Below are 23,710 nucleotides of genomic sequence, written 5' to 3'. Positions count from 1 at the left end.
TAATGCAACATTGAGCAGAGTAGTCTTGTAATATAGACCCATGTGAATGATAACACAGCAATTCACTAATATCGCAATAATTATGTCAAAAAGTAGCAAAGAAGGTACCCTTCCTTTTTCTCTAAACAAATATGAGATTGTCCTCTGTATCTAGTTATCTCTAAGGGTATATCTTAAGACTAGTCATTTATAACATACAGTCAATGAGAGACAACATGAGAGTATAGGTCCGTTCACTCCCCCTTTAAAATGCTTGTGGCAGAGTTCTCAGTAAAATATTTACACCATGTGACAATGCTTCTGGCAGAGTTCATGTGACAATTCAAAGCTCTCGAGAGACAATGTAAAATGAAAGTTAATTTCTGATGAAGTAAAAGAAAGAAAGAGTGGGGGAAAAGTATAACTAACGTAGCTGAAACGTCTTTCAAATCATTATTTTCGCAAAGGTTAAAAAAGGGTGTTTAAACGCACCCCTGGGTACTTTCCCAGCTTCCATCTGTAACCATCTCAGGTAAAAGTGTCCCGGTAGGAATAGGCCTTACATATATGAATGCAATATTGTGTAAGTTTGGGGTTTTTTACTCCAAAATTACAAGCCACTATTTTTTTTCACAGCCAGTTATTGAATGTGAATAACATAGTGTTATTGACAATTTTCTGAGATAGGTTTCAATTGATGAAAATGGCAGAAAAATCACAAAATCAAATCGATAACCTTGACAGTGGGAGTGCAGAATGAAAATATTTGCCATTTCATGAATCAGTTGGCACTCATCATGTTTCAGAATGACTATGTGCAATTTCAAATGCACATTCCACATACAGGTTAGAGAAAAGACCCCGCACTCAGTGTTAAATTGGGACATCATTACAAGAACATGTAGAAATCAGTAGGCCCCACTTGGAAAGGTGAGTAATAATTTGTGAGTTTCACAGCTTTCCACGTCATTTTGCAGGGAGAATAAAAATAAAATATACACCGCTACGGTTTCCTCTTTTAATGCTTATAGGGTCTATATCACTAGAAAATATAAAAAGGAATTCATACACACAGACATAGGGATACAAGTACGGTTGTCCATCCATGTATGATATGGTGGTCCCATAGACACGTTTCTATTATCAGGCATTTTAATTTTTTAAATTTTTTTTATTTAATTCCTTAACTTGTACACTTGTTCATTCTTAATTGTTTGAAATATTTTCTTTTTCTAGATGAAAAATCCCATGACAAAAATGAACTCAACCTTTAATAGAAGAGAGACTTCCTAATTTCCAATGAATAAAGTAATTTCTTCCTGTGCATTCTCTATCGGACATATACATGTAGGCTACATGAATGATAACTGCACAACACTCACATAGACATGTGAATGTAGACACATGGGCAATGGAAACAATCCCTGCATTTTGGCACCAAATCTGACATTATTCACTTTCCTTTTCGGAGATAAAATTACACGCATTAACCCTATTCAATCGGCAAGTCCATTCCAGTCACTGACTTCACTCATTTACCTCCGCCTTTGGGAGTGGCAGGGTTAATACAATAGTCCATTGTTTCCTAAGGGGGATTTATAATGGACTTCCAAACAAATCCCCTTAACATCAAATATGATCATCCCTAAATCTGCTTGTATAAGCCATGGTATGGCAGTCTGACAAGTAAACACAGCATGGCCGATTTATTTCTACGGGGGTCACGTGTGAAAAACTGCAATAGCATAGCTCATGCAACATTGACTTTCTCACGGGACAATATATAAGTTCCATGTAATCTGAATACTAAGGAGAAAACCCCGGGGGGCCACTTACATTAACGAGTGGATACCATGTGCGACCAAAAAAACACGTAAAAAGGATGTCTTTTTCACGATAGGGCACGTTACGTACGTAACGTGATAAGGGTGTCAAAAACACAAAAATAATGAAAAAAGGGTATCTATTTCACTAGGAAAATTATGTGTTTAGGGTCGAATTTGCGGGATGATAAAACAAAATTAAAATGTTTTATAAAGGATGTCCTTTTTGCCCCAACACTTCGTGTTTAGAGTCCGATTTGCGCGAGGTGTAGAAGGTGGGGTCGTACTAAACCAAATAAGGTAAGCCGACGACTGAATGACCCGTTACAATGAAACATTCCTGTAATTGTTTAGGGGTTCATTTCAGGGAATATTTGCCAATAAGAGTATCGTTTTGACTTGTTTCCAATACTGGTTAAGGGTAGGTTTTCACACGCCAATACTTGTTAAGGGGTGCATTTTCAGAATATGGAAATTACATGTTTAGGGTGCTTTGCGAAACCTCGTGGTCGCGCATGGTATCCACTCGTGAATGGAAGTGGCCCCCCGGGGAGAAAACAAAGCATGCCAATGATGCCTTCTACAAATACAACCATTTCATCTGAAAGTCTCTTCAGTTTTTTAATTAAATGTGTTGAGCAGTTTAGCACTGTGACCTATATCTCTTTTCACTACATGCCATTACTTATTTTTCCCTTCTTTTATTTTCTACTCTTTCTCTTCTTTAAAGGACAAGTCCACCCCATCAAAAAGTTGATTTGAAAAAAGAAGAGAAAAATCCAACAAGCATAACACTGAAAATTTCATCAAAATGGGATGCAAAATAAGAAAGTTGTGACATTTTATAAAAGTTTTGCTTAATTTCATAAAAACAGTTATGTGCAAATCCTGGTGGGCATGCAAATGAGGAGACTGATGACATTATCCACTCACTGTTTCCTTTCTATTTTATCATATGAAATCGGGAATATTCTATTTTTCCTCCTCGTTGTCAAGTGAAACGACGATTAACTCCTCCCTGAACATGTGAAATAATATATTAGATGAATCAGTCAAGTTGGTCCTTATTGTCAAAACTATAAAAAATGAAACATTGTATAATTCAAATAATAAAAAACAAAGAGTGAGAGACATCATCTACTGTCTCATTTGAGTTGTGCATATCACTGTTTTGGTGAAAAATAAGCAAAATTTTAAAATTTCATAACTTTCTTATTTTACATCTGATTTTGATGAATTTTCAGTGTTTTGCTAGTTTGATTTTCCTCTGTTTATTCAAATAGACATTTTTCTGGGGTGGACTTGACCTTTAATTCATTTCATTCATCACCCCTGCTCCCACCATATGATACAACTCCTAATGAGTATTGATAATTCAAAGATTCACTTTGAATTGAAATCACATGAGAAACAAACCTGCACTCCCTGATGACACAATAGCTTGAATGAATTAAGATTATCAAACGTTGAGGTTGTAAAGGTTAAATAAACACTGCATGAGTAGTATCGTGAGAGGCGGATTCTTTTTTTTCTGAATACCCTCACATTTCATGCATGGCTCGGTCACAATGAGGCAGAGAGTCAGGGGAATACCCTCATCTTATTTGCATAGAGACCTCTCCACTCAATGATGTCATAATGACTACCTCTTCTCCAAACAACCTAGTCTCCATCACCAGTACACACATAACATTTACACCACATGTTTGTAGCTTGCATTGTGGGTATAATGCCTGAGCAGTTTGTCAAACCATGCAAAATTAATAGTGTGTTTATTTCTTAGAGCTACATGTAGCTAGAATTATAAACAAGAAGTATAATCAGAACATAAACACAAAACACAGTTTATGGAGGGGGAGAATATCAATTGCATTGTTTGTAATACCCTCTTTACCAATCACCAATTAAGTTTGACCTCAGAAGTAAATGTCACATTCATTTACATGTAATGTATGTCAGAATTGCATTTTTATTGCATTTCATCAAACTTTTTGCACCTGAGGTTCTACCAAATTCACTTTTCAAACATCATCTTTTTATACACTTAATATTTGTGTTTCAAGAGAGATGTTTATTTTAAGACTGACAAAAAAATGATTAAACATAATTATAAACCCTGATTTGAACTAAATGTCCATCAGTTTAAAAAAAATCAGTCATATTAGTTCAACAAGGATTTATCTTTTTTACATGGTATCACCAGACATACCAAGTCTCATGCTTTTATAGGTGCGAGACTCCCACCTTTGGGACTCCTTAGCCCCCAAATCTCCTTCTCACGCCTAGCTGGTCTTTGAACTTGGCATCTCTGCATTACAGCCAATGTTCTGATCAAAGTATACAATCTATGGTTATTCTTGAATATGAATGAGTAGAAATTGATTGAATGTATCATTCTGTTGGGAGATTACCAGGGTCCCTATCCACGGCAGCTAGCCTTGAGGGGGAACATGCGCAGCGGAAAGGTCACATTTGCCTCCATGGTCCCAGGTGCATGCTATCCTCTGGGAGATCTGGGCCGGGTAACAAAAACAAAGGGAAATTTAAATGGGGACTCGGGGCAAAATCAGCCCCCGAAATGACCTAAAGAGCCATGGAAAACTAATAAAAAGCCCCTGCATTTCCCATAGGTTCTAATATAAACTGTAATACAATGTAGCAAAGTTGAGCTGGTGAGCTAAAAAAATAGACTCGGAAGAAAAAATTCCCGAGGTATTAATTTTTTCCCTATAAGAGCAGTGACTGATCCTGTATGATATAGTTGATTTGTACGATTTATTTATAATCAGAAGCTCAATAAAATCAATCATTAAGTCATTCATATCACTGAACGTAAAGTCAATTACACGATTAATCAATAGGCTATATAGGCTACATGTATACAGGAAGGCCAAGAAAGCTGTTTCATGAAGCTTGTCGAATGTCACTGATTGTCATTGACAAGTGCCAACTGTCAAAGGCTCCTGAAAATGATCCTTCCATTTATTTGGCCTAGATTGAATTTGTCAGCGTAGGTATGTCTTGTACATTGAAACAATGCCTCTGGCATTTTACTATGATGATAAATCATTATCACGGTCAAGTTGATCACGGTCATTAGATCCTGTCTTGCCCGAGTACATGTACATCATATGCACATTCTCAACTCCCTGGGGAGCATTCAAGCAAGAGCTCCCAAGTTCAAATTCGTTTAAAGTATACTGCATTTGATTTTGCATCCTACGGGATACCATACACCCGGCAACGTGTACACTGTACATGTACATGTAGATGAATATCTTGCCAAAAGATGCTCTTGTCGGTGGGATTTGAACACAAGACTCTCCTGCGAAAGAGTCAGGACCACTACACAACACCTCCACCTTGCATCTCTCCTACCAATCCTCTCTCATCTTCCTCCTCCAATTCACCCATCTCCTGGATCATCCTTACTTCCTTGGGAAGGAATCGTCTCCCTTGTCAGACATCGGTGATGGGAGCCGAGACACCATGAGGCATACAGTGACTCAAATTCCAGCAAGATGATAGGAAAGTTGACATCCAAGCTCCCCTAATTCACCCCATATCCTCTCTACATCCTGAGCCCTACCTACCAAGAGCTTTCACACCTGCCTTATCACGATATACATGTATACCCTGGTCCCGACTTGCGATTGATCTGATCAAGCCAGCAACGTCAACGTCTAAAATGCATATTTGTTCGAAATATTTTCTAGATATAATGCATATTCATACATTCATAATTTTCTTGAAAATTAAGCGTGCTCCTCTTTGCTTACAAAGAACATTGTGCAAAAAAATTATGTTTATGGATTTCCCTATAGCTGACGAGGATTGGATCAATCATAACTCTTTGTATAAAGACGGGGGCCACGGTATTTTGCCAATGCAAAAGTAAAGTACTTGTAATATCCCCAAAAGAAATACTGCACACGCAATCGGAAGACATGTACTTTGTTAGAATTACAGGAACTGTCACAGGGGTATAAATTTGCAGTTATTTATTTTTTGGGGCCATGCAAAAACTTATGAGAGCTGATGATGAGAAGCAAGGAAAATGTGAATCTTTTATAAAAAAAAAATGTGAGAGTCATCTTAATTAATGGCTCATAGCTACAAAAACTTTATCTGGCACATAAAACTGTGGATACGGGAACTGAGGCCTGAAGAAGTTCTTGTAAGTTACAGGTATTTTTCTTTTTCCAATCATGTGACAGTAAATACATCCCTACTGCAGGAAAGCCCCTTAAGATTAAGGAAAAGAAATTATCATACTCTTAGTTAAAAAAAAAGGGTCAACAGAATTATGTAGCCATGCATGGTAACAAAATACTGTTCATGAAGTATTTCCAAATTGTGTAAATTTATTTTTCAATAAATTATTTATTCATTTTTTCATTCATTCATTCATTATTATTTTTTTTTTTGGGGGGGGAACTAAGTAGTCAAATTCTTGAATGGCTTACATGCAGTTAAACTCTATTGCTGTAATATGGCTGGGTAGAATAATGATAAAATATATGAAAGAAGTGTTTTTCTCTTGTATAGAACAGCCTCTTTATGGGCTAAGGCCATTTTTGTTGAGAAAAAAAAACCCAACACAAATATTACAGATGAAGATAAACCATAGCTGTCATCTATTAAAGAGTAAATACAGGCACATGAACTGTTACATGTAAGTGGTTTTATACTAAAAACTAGCATGTAATGACATTGAATTTCATGTACAATACTGTAGACGATGTATAATGTACACAATACATGCTCATCATTGAATGCTCCCAAAACGTATAAAACGACACCCTTGCTAATGCAGCTATGATGAGTATTATCCATCAGCAAGAGACACTTGTTGCATGCTTCTTTGGTGAAAGCATTGAACCACTGTTTCATAATCATTATTATGAAATACACCAGAGTTGTGGTGCATGAAGATCTTTCACTATGAAAATTGAAGTGAAATTATTATTAGCAATTACATTTTTAGTGTATTTTATGTTTTAGTAATGTACATGTATGTAGAGCATGTCAAATGTTATAAGCATTAGCTAGCTTAACAAATATGAGCCATGTTTAGATGCAGCGTTAGTGATTCTGATATTTACCTTTTCACATTTATTAATAAAATTGGAGGTTATGTTAACTCAAAAAGAGGAGACCGATAAAGTGGAAGAGAGAAAGAGAGAGAGAGAGAGGGAGATGGGGGGGGGCACAGAACTATACAGAGTATACCTAATAAAGGAGCCCCACTGTGACCTTTCAGCTGATTCTGGATACATTAAACTGTTTGGGATGTTATCCAGCGACAACATTTCTCCCTGGCCACAAAGCCAAGTTGTTCCACCCAGAACATATTCATGATGCATCAACAGAAATCATAACATTGATGCGAGTGTCTGCGAGCCAGCCATCTCTCTTAATACAGCTTCCGATACCTTGCCGGAGCCCCACAAACTACTGATATTTCAATGAAAAGATGGATGACGAGAAAAAGAGTGTTGCCACACGGGAGAAGATGAAGAGGAAGTAAGGGAAGACGTGATGGGATAATTATGAAGGAAGAGATTGAGGGCAAATGTAAATGATTATTTCTTTTAATTTCTTTAAAGAATAAACATCAATGATTTATTATTTGAAAGAAATTGATTTTGCATAAAAACACAGAGAAAAAGATTTGAGGAAGAGAAAGGTGGATACAGAGAGAGTACAGAAACAAAAAGGGGGAAACTGGAGAGGAGAGGAAAATGAGAGAGGCAAACAGAGAGGGATTTTTTGTGTGGAGTGGACTATAGGGGCCGAGCCGGAAAAACCAACAACCTTAAAAAAGAATCATGAAAATGGAGATGTAGCTTGTCCAGAGAGAGTACAGAAACAAAAAGGGGGAAACTGGAGAGAGGAAAATGAGAGAGGCAAACAGAGAGGGATTTTTTGTGTGGAGTGGACTATAGGGGCCGAGCCGGAAAAACCAACAACCTTAAAAAAAGAATCATGAAAATGGAGATGTACTTGACAAACCCGATGCGAAGCAATCATACTTTAACAACACCATTCCAAGTCGCTTTCCTGAACTGGTTCCCACTGGACCGAGCTAGAAGATTTAACACCATTCTAAGTCGCTTTCCTGAACTGGTTCCCACTGGACCGAGCTAGAAAATTTTGTTAGTGCTCAATATGTTCACTATGTCAGCAGGATTAATCAATCTTGTTGCTATGGTAACATTCTAATCAGTGTGCAATAGGTCAAAGTTTTCTCAATATTTATGTACTACTTCATAACCGCTGCCTTATTTACCTTTAAATATTTTGCACAACATATCACAGTACTTCCGGGTGAAGATGACTTCAGGTGAGCAGTACCTTTCAGTCACTTGTGAATCAGTTCATGAGGCAAAACGATCTCAAAAAGCTTAATCGCAAGGTGGATTTGGATACATTTTCACAATCATGCTGCACCGTTTCCTAATGCAATAGCAGTAGCTTTTACAAGAAAGTGAATGTGAATGGGGTCCAATTTATTCAAATCACTTTCAATACCTGATAAAAACAACAATACAAAACAGAACACTTCATATTTCAACAAACACCAAATGGTAATCAAGAGACATATCATTTTCCAGGGAGAATTTCATATAAAGAGGCAGTCCTAATTCCATGGGGAAATGTACCAAATTGCTCCTTTTCCCCATTTCGCATCATACCAACCACAAGAAGCAGGAGAAATATGAAGAAACAAGCATTATATTAAATAAGTAGAATTAAGAAATGGCAGTTGAAAATCACGAAATTCTGGATTCAGAGATGGGTAGCTGATTTGCAGTTTTGCAGTCATATTTTCATTTACATTCAATTTTCGGATTGATATGTAATTTTCTACAAAGGGCTTTAGAAAAATGCATGTTTTGTGTATAGTACAATGGTTGGGAAGCTTTGTGGAGAAAAATCAGCCTTGCACTTATTGTATTAGTAATATAGAAACTCCAACTATCAATGCATGGAAGATCAGAGAAATGAATATATGTATGAAGGAATATAAAGTGAGAGGAATAATTTAGAGATTAATTATTAATGGGATTATCAGTTTTGGCAGATAAAAATCTCTCTATACATACATGTATACATGTAATAATATATCATGCTGTACATGTTGATGACCCATAAAATACAAAAATCTGTTCAGTTTGGAAAAAAGAAGAAGATAGAAATCAAATGAAAACAAAAGTGGAACCATAGGTAAAACAATTCCACAGGATGTGGGGTTGTTTTAATTTTTTATTTTTAAGAAATTACTTTAAATCTTCTTACAACAGCAACATGTATGTTAAGGTACATAGAAATCAGGAATAACCAGATATTCTTTAAATAAAACTGGACAAATAGTGATGAAAAAATTTATTGGGAAAAGGGTAAATAGTAAAAGACCCAAACAGCCAAAATGGCATAAACAATCTCATCAATTAGTTGTTCACGCATGCAAGGAATCTAACAGCCCATATAGGATACAAGGTCAGCAGATAATGTTAATTTGTTGCCATAGAACCTCTGAAAGCACTTGAGAGGATGCAATTAAAATGCTTGAAATGTTTATAAAAGAAAAAAATTGTCTGATTTGAATACATATAGATAGACTGAACAGGAAAGGTCATTCCTTAAACAAGCATTTTATCATTCGTGAGACATGTAAATTATTTCAATTTTTTTTTAAATCCAAACTTCGAACAGAACCCCCCCCCAAAAAAAAAAATATACACTTAAAATAATACATTCCCTTGAAAATATCTTTCCATGTATTAGTAACATTGTGCACCCACAACAAACTAAAGCTGACTATTATTTTTCTTAATCTGAAATCAAATCTCAAAGTGGTGTCTGACAGCAAGATAAATCACCAATACTTATCGCGCAGATATCTAGTCTGCTTGGATAATCACCTAGTAACAAAGAGATATAGCGCTGCATATAAATTCCTATTGGGTAGCCATTTACCTCACCTGGGTCGAGTGTAGCAAATGTTGATCAACACATACTAAAAGATGTTAGTGCCGAGGCCGGAATTGAACCCCAAACCCTGTGAACTATAATATAGACTACAGAGACACATCTACTAGACCACGACACCTCTCCATATTCTATGTCAAATGGGGAAATATGAATTAAGAATGTGAGTTGCAGTACAACGGCACTTGGTATTGGTGAGAATTTGTTTTGAACACCCTCGACATGTAAACTGAATGTGGGTTTACAAAAATGATACCAAACCTATCAACCAATAGCCCGACACCTCCTGACAATGGTCCCAGCACCGGCCTCAGTTAAAGTTTGGTGCTATGGCTGGTGTAAAAACCAGTCACACACCAACAGCAGCTCCCAACATCAAACTTACCCAGTGGGTTGTTTCTATTCATCTCTTAAGCATTTTACCCACTCTATAGTGGATTTGGCATATCATACATTAAATCATATAAATTAATATCATTACTGTTATTGAATATATTTGTTGAAAAGGATACGATATAATTGTTTGGTAGTCTGAGATGGGGGATTTGGTCTCCAGCACGTAGATTAGACTGAGGACGAAGACGGACACCATGTGCATCGTTAATGAGAGAAGAAAAATAAAGAAGTAGCGGTAGTTTCTCCTCCCGACACAATTATTCACCCACGGACAGTGATGATCGAACCTCTGTAAAAGAACAAAGAGAAGAAAATATACAATGGGTGATTTCAAGTTTAGTGTTGACCTTTTGGTGTTGTTGTTAGGTCAATTTTAACACGAGTATTACACCAAACATAAAATTGAAAATTCTAAAGATTATCAATCTTCCTGTATAAATTCACTGTCATATAAAATGAGAGAGTACAGTACATGTACATCATAAAGAAGTCAGATTTATCAAAATATGTGATCTACAATCTGATATTCCAGGCTACAATTTAAAATTGACATGTCCAAATTTAAAAAAAAAAGGTTCACATAATCATTGGCACATTTTGCCTTTTTTTTTTTTTTTTTGGGGGGGGGGAGATTAAAAACCGCAAACATAAAAGGGGTGAATTGCAGCATACTACATGTATCTTTACAAATACATTTCTGAAATTATACCTGTATGTCCAGTATGATGATAAAATCTATAATATCAAGGTACATTCAAGTTTATTAAGAAAAGTAAAACACATGACTAATGGTTTGGAAAATTCATTAACTAAAGAATCAACAAATGAACAGTAAATATGCTTCTGTAACATTGTAATGATAGAATGATAGTCATGTTGAACCTTATTCAGAATTTCAGACTGACTTTAAAAAGACAAAGGAATTTAAGAATATGGTGTTATTAAAAAGAGGATAAGATGTATCCAAATATGTAACACTTTAATATGAAGTATATATGTAAATTACATAATCACTGAGTATACATGTATGTAATGGTGGGTGTTTCATAAAGCTGTTCCTAAGTTAAGAGCGACTTTAAGAACGACTGGTGATCCTTTCTTGTGGCAAATGGTAGGTTCATTGGCGATGGTTTAGAGCGTAAAAAGTGATCACCAGTCATTCTTAACTTACAAACAGCTTTATGAAACGGACCCCAGTACACATTGAAATATCAAATGGTTTTAAATTGAAAAACTCAAATGTAAATGATTTTCTTATTTCAATGCACACGGTGATGAAAACAGAAGTTGACATTTGTCTGGTTCAAACAAATAATAGCTAGATGGTGATCAAGGCTTTATTGGAAAGTAGATCAGTTGCTCTGGATGATTTCTAATATGCAGTATGAATACATATTTATCTTTTTATTTTAACAATGCTGTACATCCTTACAATCTTTATACACTCCATATTTTTTTTAGATTTCATTGTTCGAAATAGACATGAAATGAAATACTCTGAAAATTTGCTTTGCCCAATTGATTGTGGGCCCGGCAGTGGCTGTGCAGTGCAAGATCGACGAGGCTCTCTCCTTTTAATCGTCAAACGCCAAACAGGGTAGCAGCAACTACCATCTCTTAACATCTTTTGGTATGACGTGGCCGGGGTTTGAACTCCCGCCGACAATCTATATTCATTTCATACCATACATGTAATTATATTCATTTTCAAATTTCTTGCTTTCACTGTGAAGGTAATGGTCTCAAAGTTTCAAAATTTATTGATCAAAATCCACACATATTGGATCATTTTCAATTTTGCAAAACAAACACTAATGTGGACATTAAAGTGAAACACAAAGTTACAAATCCAATTACGGTCTCATATCCGTACATGTATCCATGTGGAACATAATTTGAGGAGGGGGGTAAGAGAGAATCTGCATTTCTGTTGTTTTTTCTGCTCCTGTTCATTCCAAATTAACTTTTGTATTGAACCCAATAGCTTTAATTCTGTTTTTTCTGGGCTTTAAAGCACTTATAGCCATACTGATTTTTTTTTTCGATGGAAGGGGGGGGGGGGGGGGTTAAGGGGAAGGCATGCAAACAAAAAAATGATGGAATGTTGGTTGCAAATGTCTAGACTTATGTTATGATTCATGCCAACTGTTTGCTGCTGCTACCAGTCCATACAAACCATCAAAGCTGTATGATAAAACTGTATTTGATGATGGTAAAAGATCACATTCTAGGGCAAAGCTGGCAGCATACCTGAACCAGGCATACAATATCATTAGCTTGGTTTACATGACACTCTTCCAAGATACAGACTGCCAAGGGGAGGGAATGATCTCTTCTGATCTTTAATAGGCCAATCTCTTTTGTGATAGCCCATTTACACACTAGGAAAAACGTGTATTACACAAAGGGCCTACATGTTACCTTTGAGATTCGCACAATGCTATTAGGTAAAGCAAAGTTATCATCAGTTGTGGGTTGCTGCGCCCCGGATGATGTGGCAATTCAGTGAGCCCCTTTTTCTCCTAGCGTGCCCAGGGCGCGGCGCGCTGTTATTCATCCCGCCGCGCCCGGGACGACAGATCCAAGAGCTCTGCAATATCAGCCCTAGCCTTATACGAGATTCATCCCGCCGCGGGTGGGATGAAATTACGTCAGAGCCAGCACTGGCCTTTCGTCCGACCCGGAGGTGGGATGAAATTACGTCAGAGCCAGCACTGGCTCTTCGTACGACCCGCGGGTGGGGCAAAATTACGTCAGAGCAACACAAAATATCAGTCGCGGCCGGCCCATATTTTCTTTTGAGGAGGGGGATGCCAAAATAAACTTTCGCTAGTGGTATAAAACTGAGTGACAATACATCAAGTTGATATTGTAAGTTTGTTTGTACCTCTCTTCTTTTCCCCAAAATTGCGTTTATCAACTTTCATATCTAATTCATCTTTTCTTTATTTAAATAAATGTTTTGTGTGTTCTTTTATTTCTAATGTTTAAAGGAGATTTGGATTTTGCGACCAATTTTTTTTATGTTCTGTTTTTTAGCAAAGCTACTGGGAATATTATTATTAGCAGACTAGCAGAGAATATGATTGATATGCTGAATACAATACAATATTATTTATATAACTTTATAATTCATGATAAAAAAATATAAACGAGAGGTAATGGTAGTGGTGGTAATGACGATGGAGCAGAAATATTCGGAGCTTCAATCCAGGGACACCATTTCATACAGTGTTTGGTAGACAAAATGCTATTAGGCCAAGGTAATGGATCGAGACTGTACTGACCAACTAGATTGGTTTGAGACAAATTAAGAATTTATTGTATTTGATTATAATAATAATAATATAGGGTATTTATACTGAGCACATAACCACCTTGTTAGGTGCTCAAGGCGCTCCTATATTACCCGGCTAAGCTAGGCTTTCAAAGCGCACACAGCTTCTTGAGGAATTACTTCTAACGGTATCATAAAAATCATATATATATATGCATTTTTCCCTTTCCCTTTTCCGATCCCCGGTTTCGACCCCTCTCCCTCAAAAAATAAAGAAACAATAATTAATACATGTATAAACCGTATAGGTCTAGCTAGCTGGCAATGTAATACACACGTTGTGCTTTATATACCAAACCGGCAAGAACGCGCAGCTAGCTTGCATTATTATAGGCAAGTTACATAAATAAGGATTTTGTTTATTAAAAAAAAAAAACAGTATGGATCAGAATATTCACATTTTCAGGTTTGAATACATGAAAATTTTATCAAAAATTTTAGCTCAAGCTTCGACTTTGCATTATCAAATTAGACTTAAAGATGGAAATGTGGATAAATATACATGTATTTTCCGTCATCTCCCCCCCCCGGATATTATGACTTGTGACCATCTGCTACTTTTTTTTAATGATGAGCAACTCTCTTCTGCAATAATGACAAGCAACCCTGTTCTATTTTGACGGGCAACTGTCACGAGTATAGCCTCTTCTCATTATGAATAACGACCCTCTTCAACTAGTGACGACCCTTCTGAATATTGAACCCTAAGCTTTTCCAAATATTTTGACTGACCATGCTAGCGACCCTCTTTGATTATGAATAGCGATCCTCTTTCTTCTATTATAACTAGGCCTAATTACAATCCTTTCTTACTTTATTATAACGACTCTCAGCTTACATGTCTTACTTTGTAAGATTACAATGACTCGCGTATAGCGACCATCTAAATGACTGGGGACCCTTCCAATCTTATGTGGGGGTGGCCTGTGTTATATCCCCGCCCCCCAATAATTTAAGGTCGATCTTAATATTAGGCCTATTTATGATGAATCACAATAAGATATGATTTTAATGATGAGGAGGGGCTATGATCGTGATTATGCTCAAAGCTTTTTGTAGATCTTGCCCTTAATGCCATATGTCTGCTGCTGGGGAGGGGGGGGGGTGTCTCCTCCCCTTTAAAATTGAAGTCTCATTATGCAACTGATACCCCGATCATCGGATACCTTACCTTATCAAGGCCAATCTGATCCTTCGTCTGGCCTTATGCCACAGTCACATTTCCCCTATGGCGCCGTAATGTGAGTCGAAAACAGCATGCAGGTTTATTTATTTTTATTCAAACCATGACACATGTTCATGTAGGTAGTACCTGGTACAGCATGTTAAAACGACTGTTTTCGACTTGCCTTACGGCCGCCGTAAGGGAAATGTTACTGTGGCATTAGATGAGACCAATCTTCCATCGGACCTGCAATGAAATACCCCGGGATAACCTTGCCTCGCTATAACTCTGCAACAAACTATCGCTAGGCATGCCATAGTCATAGCAGTGGGAGAGCCCCATGATTGTCGCTGTGTTCCTTCAGTATCAAGGCACACCGCTACAACACCGAGATAAACCACTTGTGATATATAATGTGGGAGCGTCTTGGTCTAGTGGTTATGACTCTTGTCTTTCAATCTGAAGGACGTGGGTTCATTTCCCCACCCTCAAGTATTTCTAGTGTATCAGAGTCTCGTCACTCATGAGGTCACAAGCCTACATGTGTTTTGTATGGAGGTCATAAAAACCACATGCTGCACAATGAAGGGATACATTAAATTCATCCTGGTACTGTGCCAGGATAACTTTTCTTCTGCAAATGTATTTATAGCAGGTTTATAGTGGTGTCGCCATCCTGTGACAGCACTGGGATAAATTTGAAAACCAGTGTGACGACAACGGTATAGGAGGAAAAAAAGAGTAATTCATACTACCAGAACACCTGAGCGGGTTCAAGGAGGCTCCAAAATTGATGCTCAGGTTTCAGAAGGAATTTTTATTGAGAAATAATGTGATCCATGATTCAGAAAGGAGACATTGCAGTGAGAAAAAGCTCCTGTTTCATGACAGCAATTCTTTTTCACATTATTCCAAGCAAAAAGGACCAATATCAAAGAGAAACTCAATTCTTTAGATACTTAATTTGTGATACATGTATGATACTAAGATTGTGTACATGTTCATGTTGTATGTAGGCTAAGCCTGAGTCATATCGATTATTTTGAAAACCGGTGTTCGACAGCTCTAATTCGATCGAACATCGATGCATCGAATATTGAAGGAGGGGAAATTTAGTCTTTTGTTTTTGCGTCGATGCGATGCGCTTTGCATATGCACTACGCACTGATGGTATGCGCTGGCGCGTTGCACAAGCAGATGACAGAGCAAAGTTTGTTTGTATTTTCCATGATCACAAAACACACAAAAAAAAGGCCGGGGACCAAAGCAGAATTCTTCCCAAAATATCTTCAACAATGATATTTGCAGATGACAACATATAAGTTTAAAATGAAACAATAATAAAGACATGAATCACGCAGAGTCGATCCGAATGATTTTCGGTCGACTAGCATTCGCAGTCCATTCACCAGCCCCGTCCGCAGCTCCGTACACTCACTCTCCTCCCGAAACGACAGGCGTGCTTGACGTCAGCGCCAGCAAACAAGTGCAATCAATGGAGAGCGCTGTAACTTGCCTGAGATTGTGTAGTTGGATCCAAAATGAGCTCCAAATAAATTTATGGGAATAAGTACGTAATTTTCTCTGGATGGTCATTTGAATTGCTATTCAATGCTGATATAACGATTGTGAGGAAAGATTGTGGAATATGAGTTATGACGATGTTCGAGAATTAATCCTGATAATGACAATCCAGTTTTTTAGACGCAATTGAGCATGCGATCAAAATGAATACGAATGTTTCGAATCGAGCCCTAAATTCATCTAAATTATTACGATTTAACAAGATTTTATGGTCATACTAAGAATATTGACGATGTCAGCAAAGTATGTTATGTTCATATGGAAGAAATAGTACTGGGATTATTTCTATTGTTATTCCATCTCTGGACGTCTCCTCCAAGCTCCGAGAAAATAAGCACAATGCGCATGCGTGTTTGATGACGTATGACATATTTTCCCATTCATGAAATCAGAGCCCAAAGTTGGGCACAAACTAGCTTCAAATTGATGGGAAAAAATATCAAACGCAATTTTCTCTGTTCTGTCATGTAAAATGTTATTATATGGTGATATTACGAACTTGAACAGAGTTTTTGCATGTAGACAATGTTCGTGAATCAATCCTGACGTGATGATTATTTTTTTTAGACAAGTGCACTAGCTCGACTCAAGAAGTCAAGTCGATCGTCACGAGATGTCCGCCATTGAAAATTGAAACGAAATACAAACGTTTCACATCAAGCTCTAAATTCATATTAATGATTATCATATGCAAATTATTGTTAAATATTACGATTAAATAATGTTCTATGGTCATGATTTTAATATTGTTCATGAAAGCAAGATTTATTTTACGTTGATCGCGTCAATTTCCGGCCATTTTCTGGTTTGATTAAAGAACAGTACTGCGCATGCACGATCGATGGCCATAACTTCCATTCATGAATTCATTGTGCATAAAATATCTCGGCACGAGCAGACGAGTAAGACTCGAACTATGATCGAAATAAACTTCAAATTAATAGTGAATAGCATCATAATTACTCATTCGGTTTCATTTTGGGGGCAATAGAAATCAAGTAAGTAGTAGTAAAGTTGGACATTACTGATATTTTGATGATTGATTGTGTAAACCAAACCGACGTATTTTTTTTTTTTTTTCGATGCAACGATTTTGCAAAATCTGCACCGGTGTTCGATGACATCGATCGAACACCGATTTTAAAATCGATTCGACTCAGGCTTAATGTAGGCTATTAACGCCCTTTCAGAAGCCTAAAACACCCCCCTAAATTTTGAATAAATTTACCTATACAAATATTGGCTTTGAGTATTGGGATGGTTTGTGAATATGATGATGAACAGAATATGTAATTTTAATCATTATTTTACATATTTAAGATCATTTTTAAATATCTTTAAAAGCTAAAGCATTGCAAAAAGAAATTAATCTTAAATCTTGTACACAACAAACAATTCTTATCAAAATCATGATATTGTACTTGATGTGATGACCTATCAAAACAAACACTGAGCTTTATGTATCAATTAAGGATATTACAATGCATGTTTCCACTTCAATGCTTTCCATGAATGCCAAAATGACTCATAATAACAACTGAAACCACTTCTTCTTTCGCTTCAAATTTACACATTCCATAATCATTAAAATTCCCCTGAAGGGTGTTTAGAATGTCTGGTATACAAATAAAATCCCATTTCCTGAGCAATTTGCCTGAGAGCAAAACTAAAATTTGAGAAAAACAGATTGATTTACACAAATAATTGTTTTATTACATAATTACGGGGGGGGGGGGTAGTAGAGATGTAAACTAGTAGTCGAATTGCCAAGTTCTGCAGAAATCTGGAAATCCAACCCCCCAAAAATGTGTCAATTTGAAAAAATGCAGAATACGTTGCTTTTCAAAATAAAACTTGTCTCTTACATTTTTAATGCGAACAAGAAAAAAAATCCAAGGGATATCAGGCCAATCTACCCCACCCCCTACCCACCACTGTTTTTTATTGAAAAAGGGAACAATATAAAAGTCTCAAATAATGGGAGTGAGGTCATATGTGGAAGGAAGGTGAATGGAAGAATTGGTAGAGAAACATCATGTCTCATAATAAATCTTTCCTATTTCATTGTTTTACCCCTTTTCTTTAATTGCACCTGAACATGTCATCTTTTATAAGAACTTCTTTAAAGCAAAATTAAAAAGAAAGTTTCCTTTTATGTACATTGCAAGTAAGATTATATGGAAGCCAAGTACATCTATTTTTATTCTTCATCAGTTGTAGGCCTACACATTGAAGAAAAGGAGTGACCAGTATTACGTACATGTACAGTACAGACCTGGGCATATGCACATGGATATATAATTTGCTAAAAGGTAAATGCTAGTTTTGGTAACGATATCAAAATGAGTTCGTACAGAATCCAATGAAATGACCACTAAAGTGTCTGTTTGTATAAATAAAACGCATGTGCCAAAGGATTCTGGAAGAAATCGTGTAATTGCTGAGAAATCAGCAAATAAGCACGGGATTCGGATAGGGCGTCGGGCCCGACGCCCTAAGCAATAATTATATATTGTCCCACGTGCGCTTATCTGTGTTGGGGATTTTCGGTGTGAACATTTTTCAGCGTAAATTTCAAGATTTCACAAAGTCCAGTTAATGTAACTGTACCAGATCTAGATCCTCGATGATATACTGGCAATTAAGCCTTGTTTTACAGACTTTCTCATGAAATCAGTGTTAACTGCAACTACTGGAATTTCTCTTTAAACATTTACTACCAAATAGTTATATTCATGTTTGTAATTTGTTGTTTTATGTCACTCACAAGATAAAATAAAATTTAAAAGGCAAACCATCATGAGAAACATCTGAATCAAAAGTTTGAGCAAAAGGTTGCCAACCGGTGGCGGTAAGTGACACAAATGCAGTTAGGAGTCAAAACAACATTTGTGACGTCAAATCCGACATAAAATCTCTCTTGATAAATGTCTGTAGGCAGGACTAGAGTATTGCTCATGTGAGTGATGCATGGATACGTCATTTACAGACATTTACCCCACCCCATTTTCTAATCTCCTTGTGCTCTCACTGTATCTTCTAAGTATAATACATACATGAACATGACATACATACAGGTGTGCTCAAAAATTTAAAGGGTAAGTTCACCCTGAAGAAAAGTATTTTGTAAACATAGAACAAAAAATAATAAAAAAACATTGGTGAAGTTTTGAGGAAAATCAGTAATGTTATTAGAAATAAAAATCATGAGTTTTGGATTTGTGACGTCATAACCGAGCAGTTGCCCCATATGCTACGTACTACAAAATACATGAATTTCATATATTTTTAATGGTTCCTGATGACATTTTTTTGTTTTCTTTTCATGATCGGGTGTGAAATGATTTGTGTATTGATATACAAAAGGTACAGTAGAAACTATTTTCAATTTTCTAGAAAAATGACATATTTCATTGATTTTTTACCATTCGCTATATATGTAGGAATGCTGCTCGCATATAACGTCACAAATAAAATAGTTGAAATTCTAATAGCTTTTTAAATCTTTGTTGTACTTTTCTCAAACCTTGGGCAATATATTTTATTATTCTTTCTGCTATTTTACATTTTAAACTTTGTCAGGGTGAACTTCCTCAATAAACAGTGAACCCCACCACATAATGTACTCCTTCATGCTGAGTGTTGAATGTAGACAACAACACTGCCATGTTTGCAGAGCCCAGAGAAACTAACTGTATTGAAATGTAATATTTTATCACCTGACTTCACAATTATCTAAATGGCAGAACTGTAACACTTTAAATATTTTCCTTTTCTGGTGGGGTTCATTAACTTTTGATCACCACTGTACAAGCAAGAGGTGGAATAATGAAGAGGTTACAGAAAAAGTTGTGTTAACCCCCCCAAAAAAAAAAAAAAAAATCAGCCCCCCCCCCAAAAAAAAAATCAGCCCCCAAAATGAAAAGCAAGTTTGAAGGGATTGTACAAAAGTTTGTAGGAAGTTTATACATGTAGTTGGAACTCCATACCTGGTCATCAGGGGAAGTAAGGGTGAAAATTGGTCCATTTTAGGAATAATGATCATTTTTTTAGTTAGCCATTTTTTAAGAAGTTGGGTTTTGGAGTGATTAACTTAAAAGAAAATGTTAAACAAATGTTAGCACAAGGAAATCAAAAGTATGAGCACATGTTTTACTGTTTGCTTTTGGTAAATAGCTGATCATTAATAGCATTCAAGTTGAGGAAAACACAACCAAACTGTTTATAATTTAGCAAGAATATTCTTATTTCATTTTGTTGTTGTTGCTCTTTTTCCATAATTCCGACCCTGAATGATCAATTCCGTTTCCTGAAAGAAATTATGAATAACAAATTGCATTCGAATGTAGGAAAAGTAAAATAAAAAGAAAAAAAAGAAACTAGTAAAAGATTGCCTTGGGAAAATGGGAAAATTATATGTTTTCCAAATCAAATTACAAAACTATCACACCCAAGTCTGAGAAAGAAATAAAAACATGCTATATATGCATACGATGACATTTAATTTCTTGATGTTTATTTCTTTTTATAAGGGCACAGCCAAAACAAGCTGGAGGGCAATTAGAGGCATCAGACGGGGAACATGATGGAGATGATGAGGAGAGGGTTGGAGAAAGGAGAGAAATAGAGGATAAAAAGCTGTACAGTAGTAGTTCTCTATCAGACCAAGTTTCCTCAATCTTGAGATTTTAGCCCAATCGAAAATTTGATCATAATTGGATAAGAAATAACAAAGTTATTGAATTTTAAAGATTTGCATTATTCCAGTGAAACAGTTCTAAACATTTCTTTATGAATATTCATTATGTGGGCTGATGATGTCACATCCCCACTTGTTCTTTTGTATTTTATTATATGAATAAGTTTATTTTAAAAATTTCAACCAAGAGCTAAAACAATTAGATTGACAACTTATTAAGTGCATTAGTTATTCATTGTCGCAACTTATTTCATCGTAATGGAAACACATCATTTACACATGTATGAAAAAAAAATGAAACATTTATGATTTCATGTAATAATATAAGAAAAGGGAAAATGGGATGTGACATCCTCAGCCCACCTCATGAATATTCATTACATTGTGCATTTAACTGTTTTCACAAAATATTGATAAACTTTAAAATTCAATAACTTTGTTATTTGTTATCCGATTTTGATGAAATTTTCAGTATTTTGCTCTGTGAATTTTACTCCATTTATTTAGATATAAATATTTTCAGCCCAGACCATCCCTTTAAGGCTGATGGTTATGAGCATGAAGGGATAAATAGGAGAGAGGGGAGTGGACTAATCTTTATGAAGACATTTAGACAGGATATAGTCTAGTGCAATAAGTTCCTGTGAAAAAGCACTGCAATGGAAAACAGGCTAAAATAATCAATGGGAAATGTTGGCATTAATTATCATTTCCACCTACACGTAGTACACGACCAACACGACCTAGTCGTAGATCGGCACTGATAATGGAGCATGTCGACGAGGTGACATGTGGGTAGTGGAGTGTTGAGTAACTTTCTGAAATGGATAGGGTAGATGGATTAATGCTTTTGTGACAAGTCCGACTGATTGGCACTCCTGTATAATGAAGATATCAATCTCATTGTCGCTTTAATAAAGAAGTACATGTACTATACCCTAGAGGGACTGACAAGCATAGTTCTTCAATACTTGAACAGTTCAACATAAACTTACTCTCAGAAGTGTATAATGTGGTCTGCTATCATTTTTTTTACGAATACTTGTAATTACACCCATGTAACCTGTTGAATGTTATTGAAATTTCCATCTATAGATTTGTACATGGGCCCTCTGGCACAAAGCAATGGCTTTGTAGGTTTGAATCATCAGCAATTTAAGACAAATCTTTATTCTCTTGGAATCAATCAGTTTAATCAAAGAAAAATTATATTATTAATAAAAGAGGTACTGCCTACCAAAAATCCAGTTTTTTTTCTCTTATATTGAATTACATTAATAGGCTTATGCAAGTGTTCAGGTTGTAAGGAATAAGCTTGGTTCATTAAAAAAAATGCAGAAAATTTAAATGGGCTGAATAAAAGATAGGTCAAAGACATGTGTACTTCTGACTTTTAAACTTGAATATAAACAAACTTACGATATCCCATCTCGATGTACATGTAGAAGCAAAGTGCCTATCAATATTTTATTTATCATTATTTTATTGATTCATTTTTTTTGGGGGGGTAGTCGAATATAATTTTAACCATCCTCAATAGTCCATGTATTGGCATGAATCTGATAAATAAAGAAAGCCAATGAGTGTATGTGGTTTTGCCAATAATGATTTATTTATTCTTTTTATCATTTTTTTTTTGGGGGGGGAGCCTCCCACTCCCTCGCAGCGTAAAGCGATAAAATGCAAAAGTACAAAAATCAAAAATAAATTTCACTAACAGCACACACAATATGAGCATGAGCATGAGAACCATTGTGTTGCAAAGCAACAAATAAATTATCAACAGCAAAGAGGCATTGACTCATCATCTACCGTTTTATATATATGGTCAGTTCCCCCATGTCTGCGCGGTCTCCCAAGTCTGCGCACCCGCGTATCTGCGATATTCTAGTAAAAGAAGATACGCAACGAACACGAACTTTACACATGCAATACATAGACAGGTATTCATTAAAAAATCCGACTCAAAATGGTGGAAAAATAATGAATTCAGGGCATTTCATGTGACAGCCTCAAAATGCAGCCTTTCTCATCAAAATCCCTGAATCGTGTGCAAAGTGAATGAGTGCGCAGAAATGGGGTACCATTTTTTTTTCAATTTGAAAATGACTGCCCGAGGCTTTTTTCCAAGAAAATCATATATTTCTTTCACATTTTTATGAGATATTTGGTACACTAACTCATTATGATGTAAGGAACATTATCAACTGAAAGATTTTGTGAAATAAGAAGAAATTCATGTTAAATCTTAACTCAAATTGTTAGGTGCGCAGACTTGGGGCCCACCATCATACATCCATGTTAAAATGTATGAAAAAAGTAGTAAATTTGAAATTAACCAGCCAAAACCCCAATGAAAAACAGACATAGAATAGTTTACATACCTCAATACAATTGTTGCAGACACTACAATGTGAGCATCTTGGTGGTCTATAAAAGCGACAGGTTGAACACCATTTCATACGGACTTGGATACCTCTGATTTGGACAGTTTTATACAAGGGTGCCCTCAAGTCATCATCTCTGTCTTCGTCTCCAACTGCAGCTAAGAGAAATCAAAACTTGAATAAATATCATAACACAGTCATATTTTGATCATGACAGGAAGTGTCTATAGGATGAAAAGCATAAGGCTTATTACATTTATAGGGTTTCATATTGTCTAAATTCCATGAAAACATCCAAAAAGCTCAACTGCCAAGCAAATTAAAACTCCGCTATTAGAATAATGA

At 36.1% G+C, this 23,710-nt stretch overlaps 1 protein-coding gene across 2 annotated transcripts in view; it reads right to left on the bottom strand.

Moving 5' to 3' along the window:
• Positions 1-23,710, bottom strand: part of LOC121408540 (palmitoyltransferase ZDHHC5-like) — a 64,916-nt gene that overhangs the window by 16,215 nt on the left and 24,991 nt on the right. Inside the window, exons 3-4 of one of the 2 annotated variants that reach the window (XM_041600031.1) lie at positions 23,363-23,523; positions 10,310-10,482 (exon numbers count right to left, since the gene is read on the bottom strand). In XM_041600031.1, coding sequence (XP_041455965.1) covers positions 10,310-10,482; positions 23,363-23,523 — 334 coding nt within the window. The remainder of the gene's footprint in view (positions 1-10,309; positions 10,483-23,362; positions 23,524-23,710) is intronic. The other variant, XM_041600032.1, reaches the window with a different exon arrangement.

Source organism: Lytechinus variegatus, chromosome 2, assembly GCF_018143015.1.
Source record: "Lytechinus variegatus isolate NC3 chromosome 2, Lvar_3.0, whole genome shotgun sequence".
In the NCBI taxonomy this organism is placed as follows: Eukaryota; Metazoa; Echinodermata; class Echinoidea; order Temnopleuroida; family Toxopneustidae; genus Lytechinus; species Lytechinus variegatus.
Note: the sequence above shows the minus strand (reverse complement) of the source record. Positions and strands in the feature narration are given on the sequence as shown.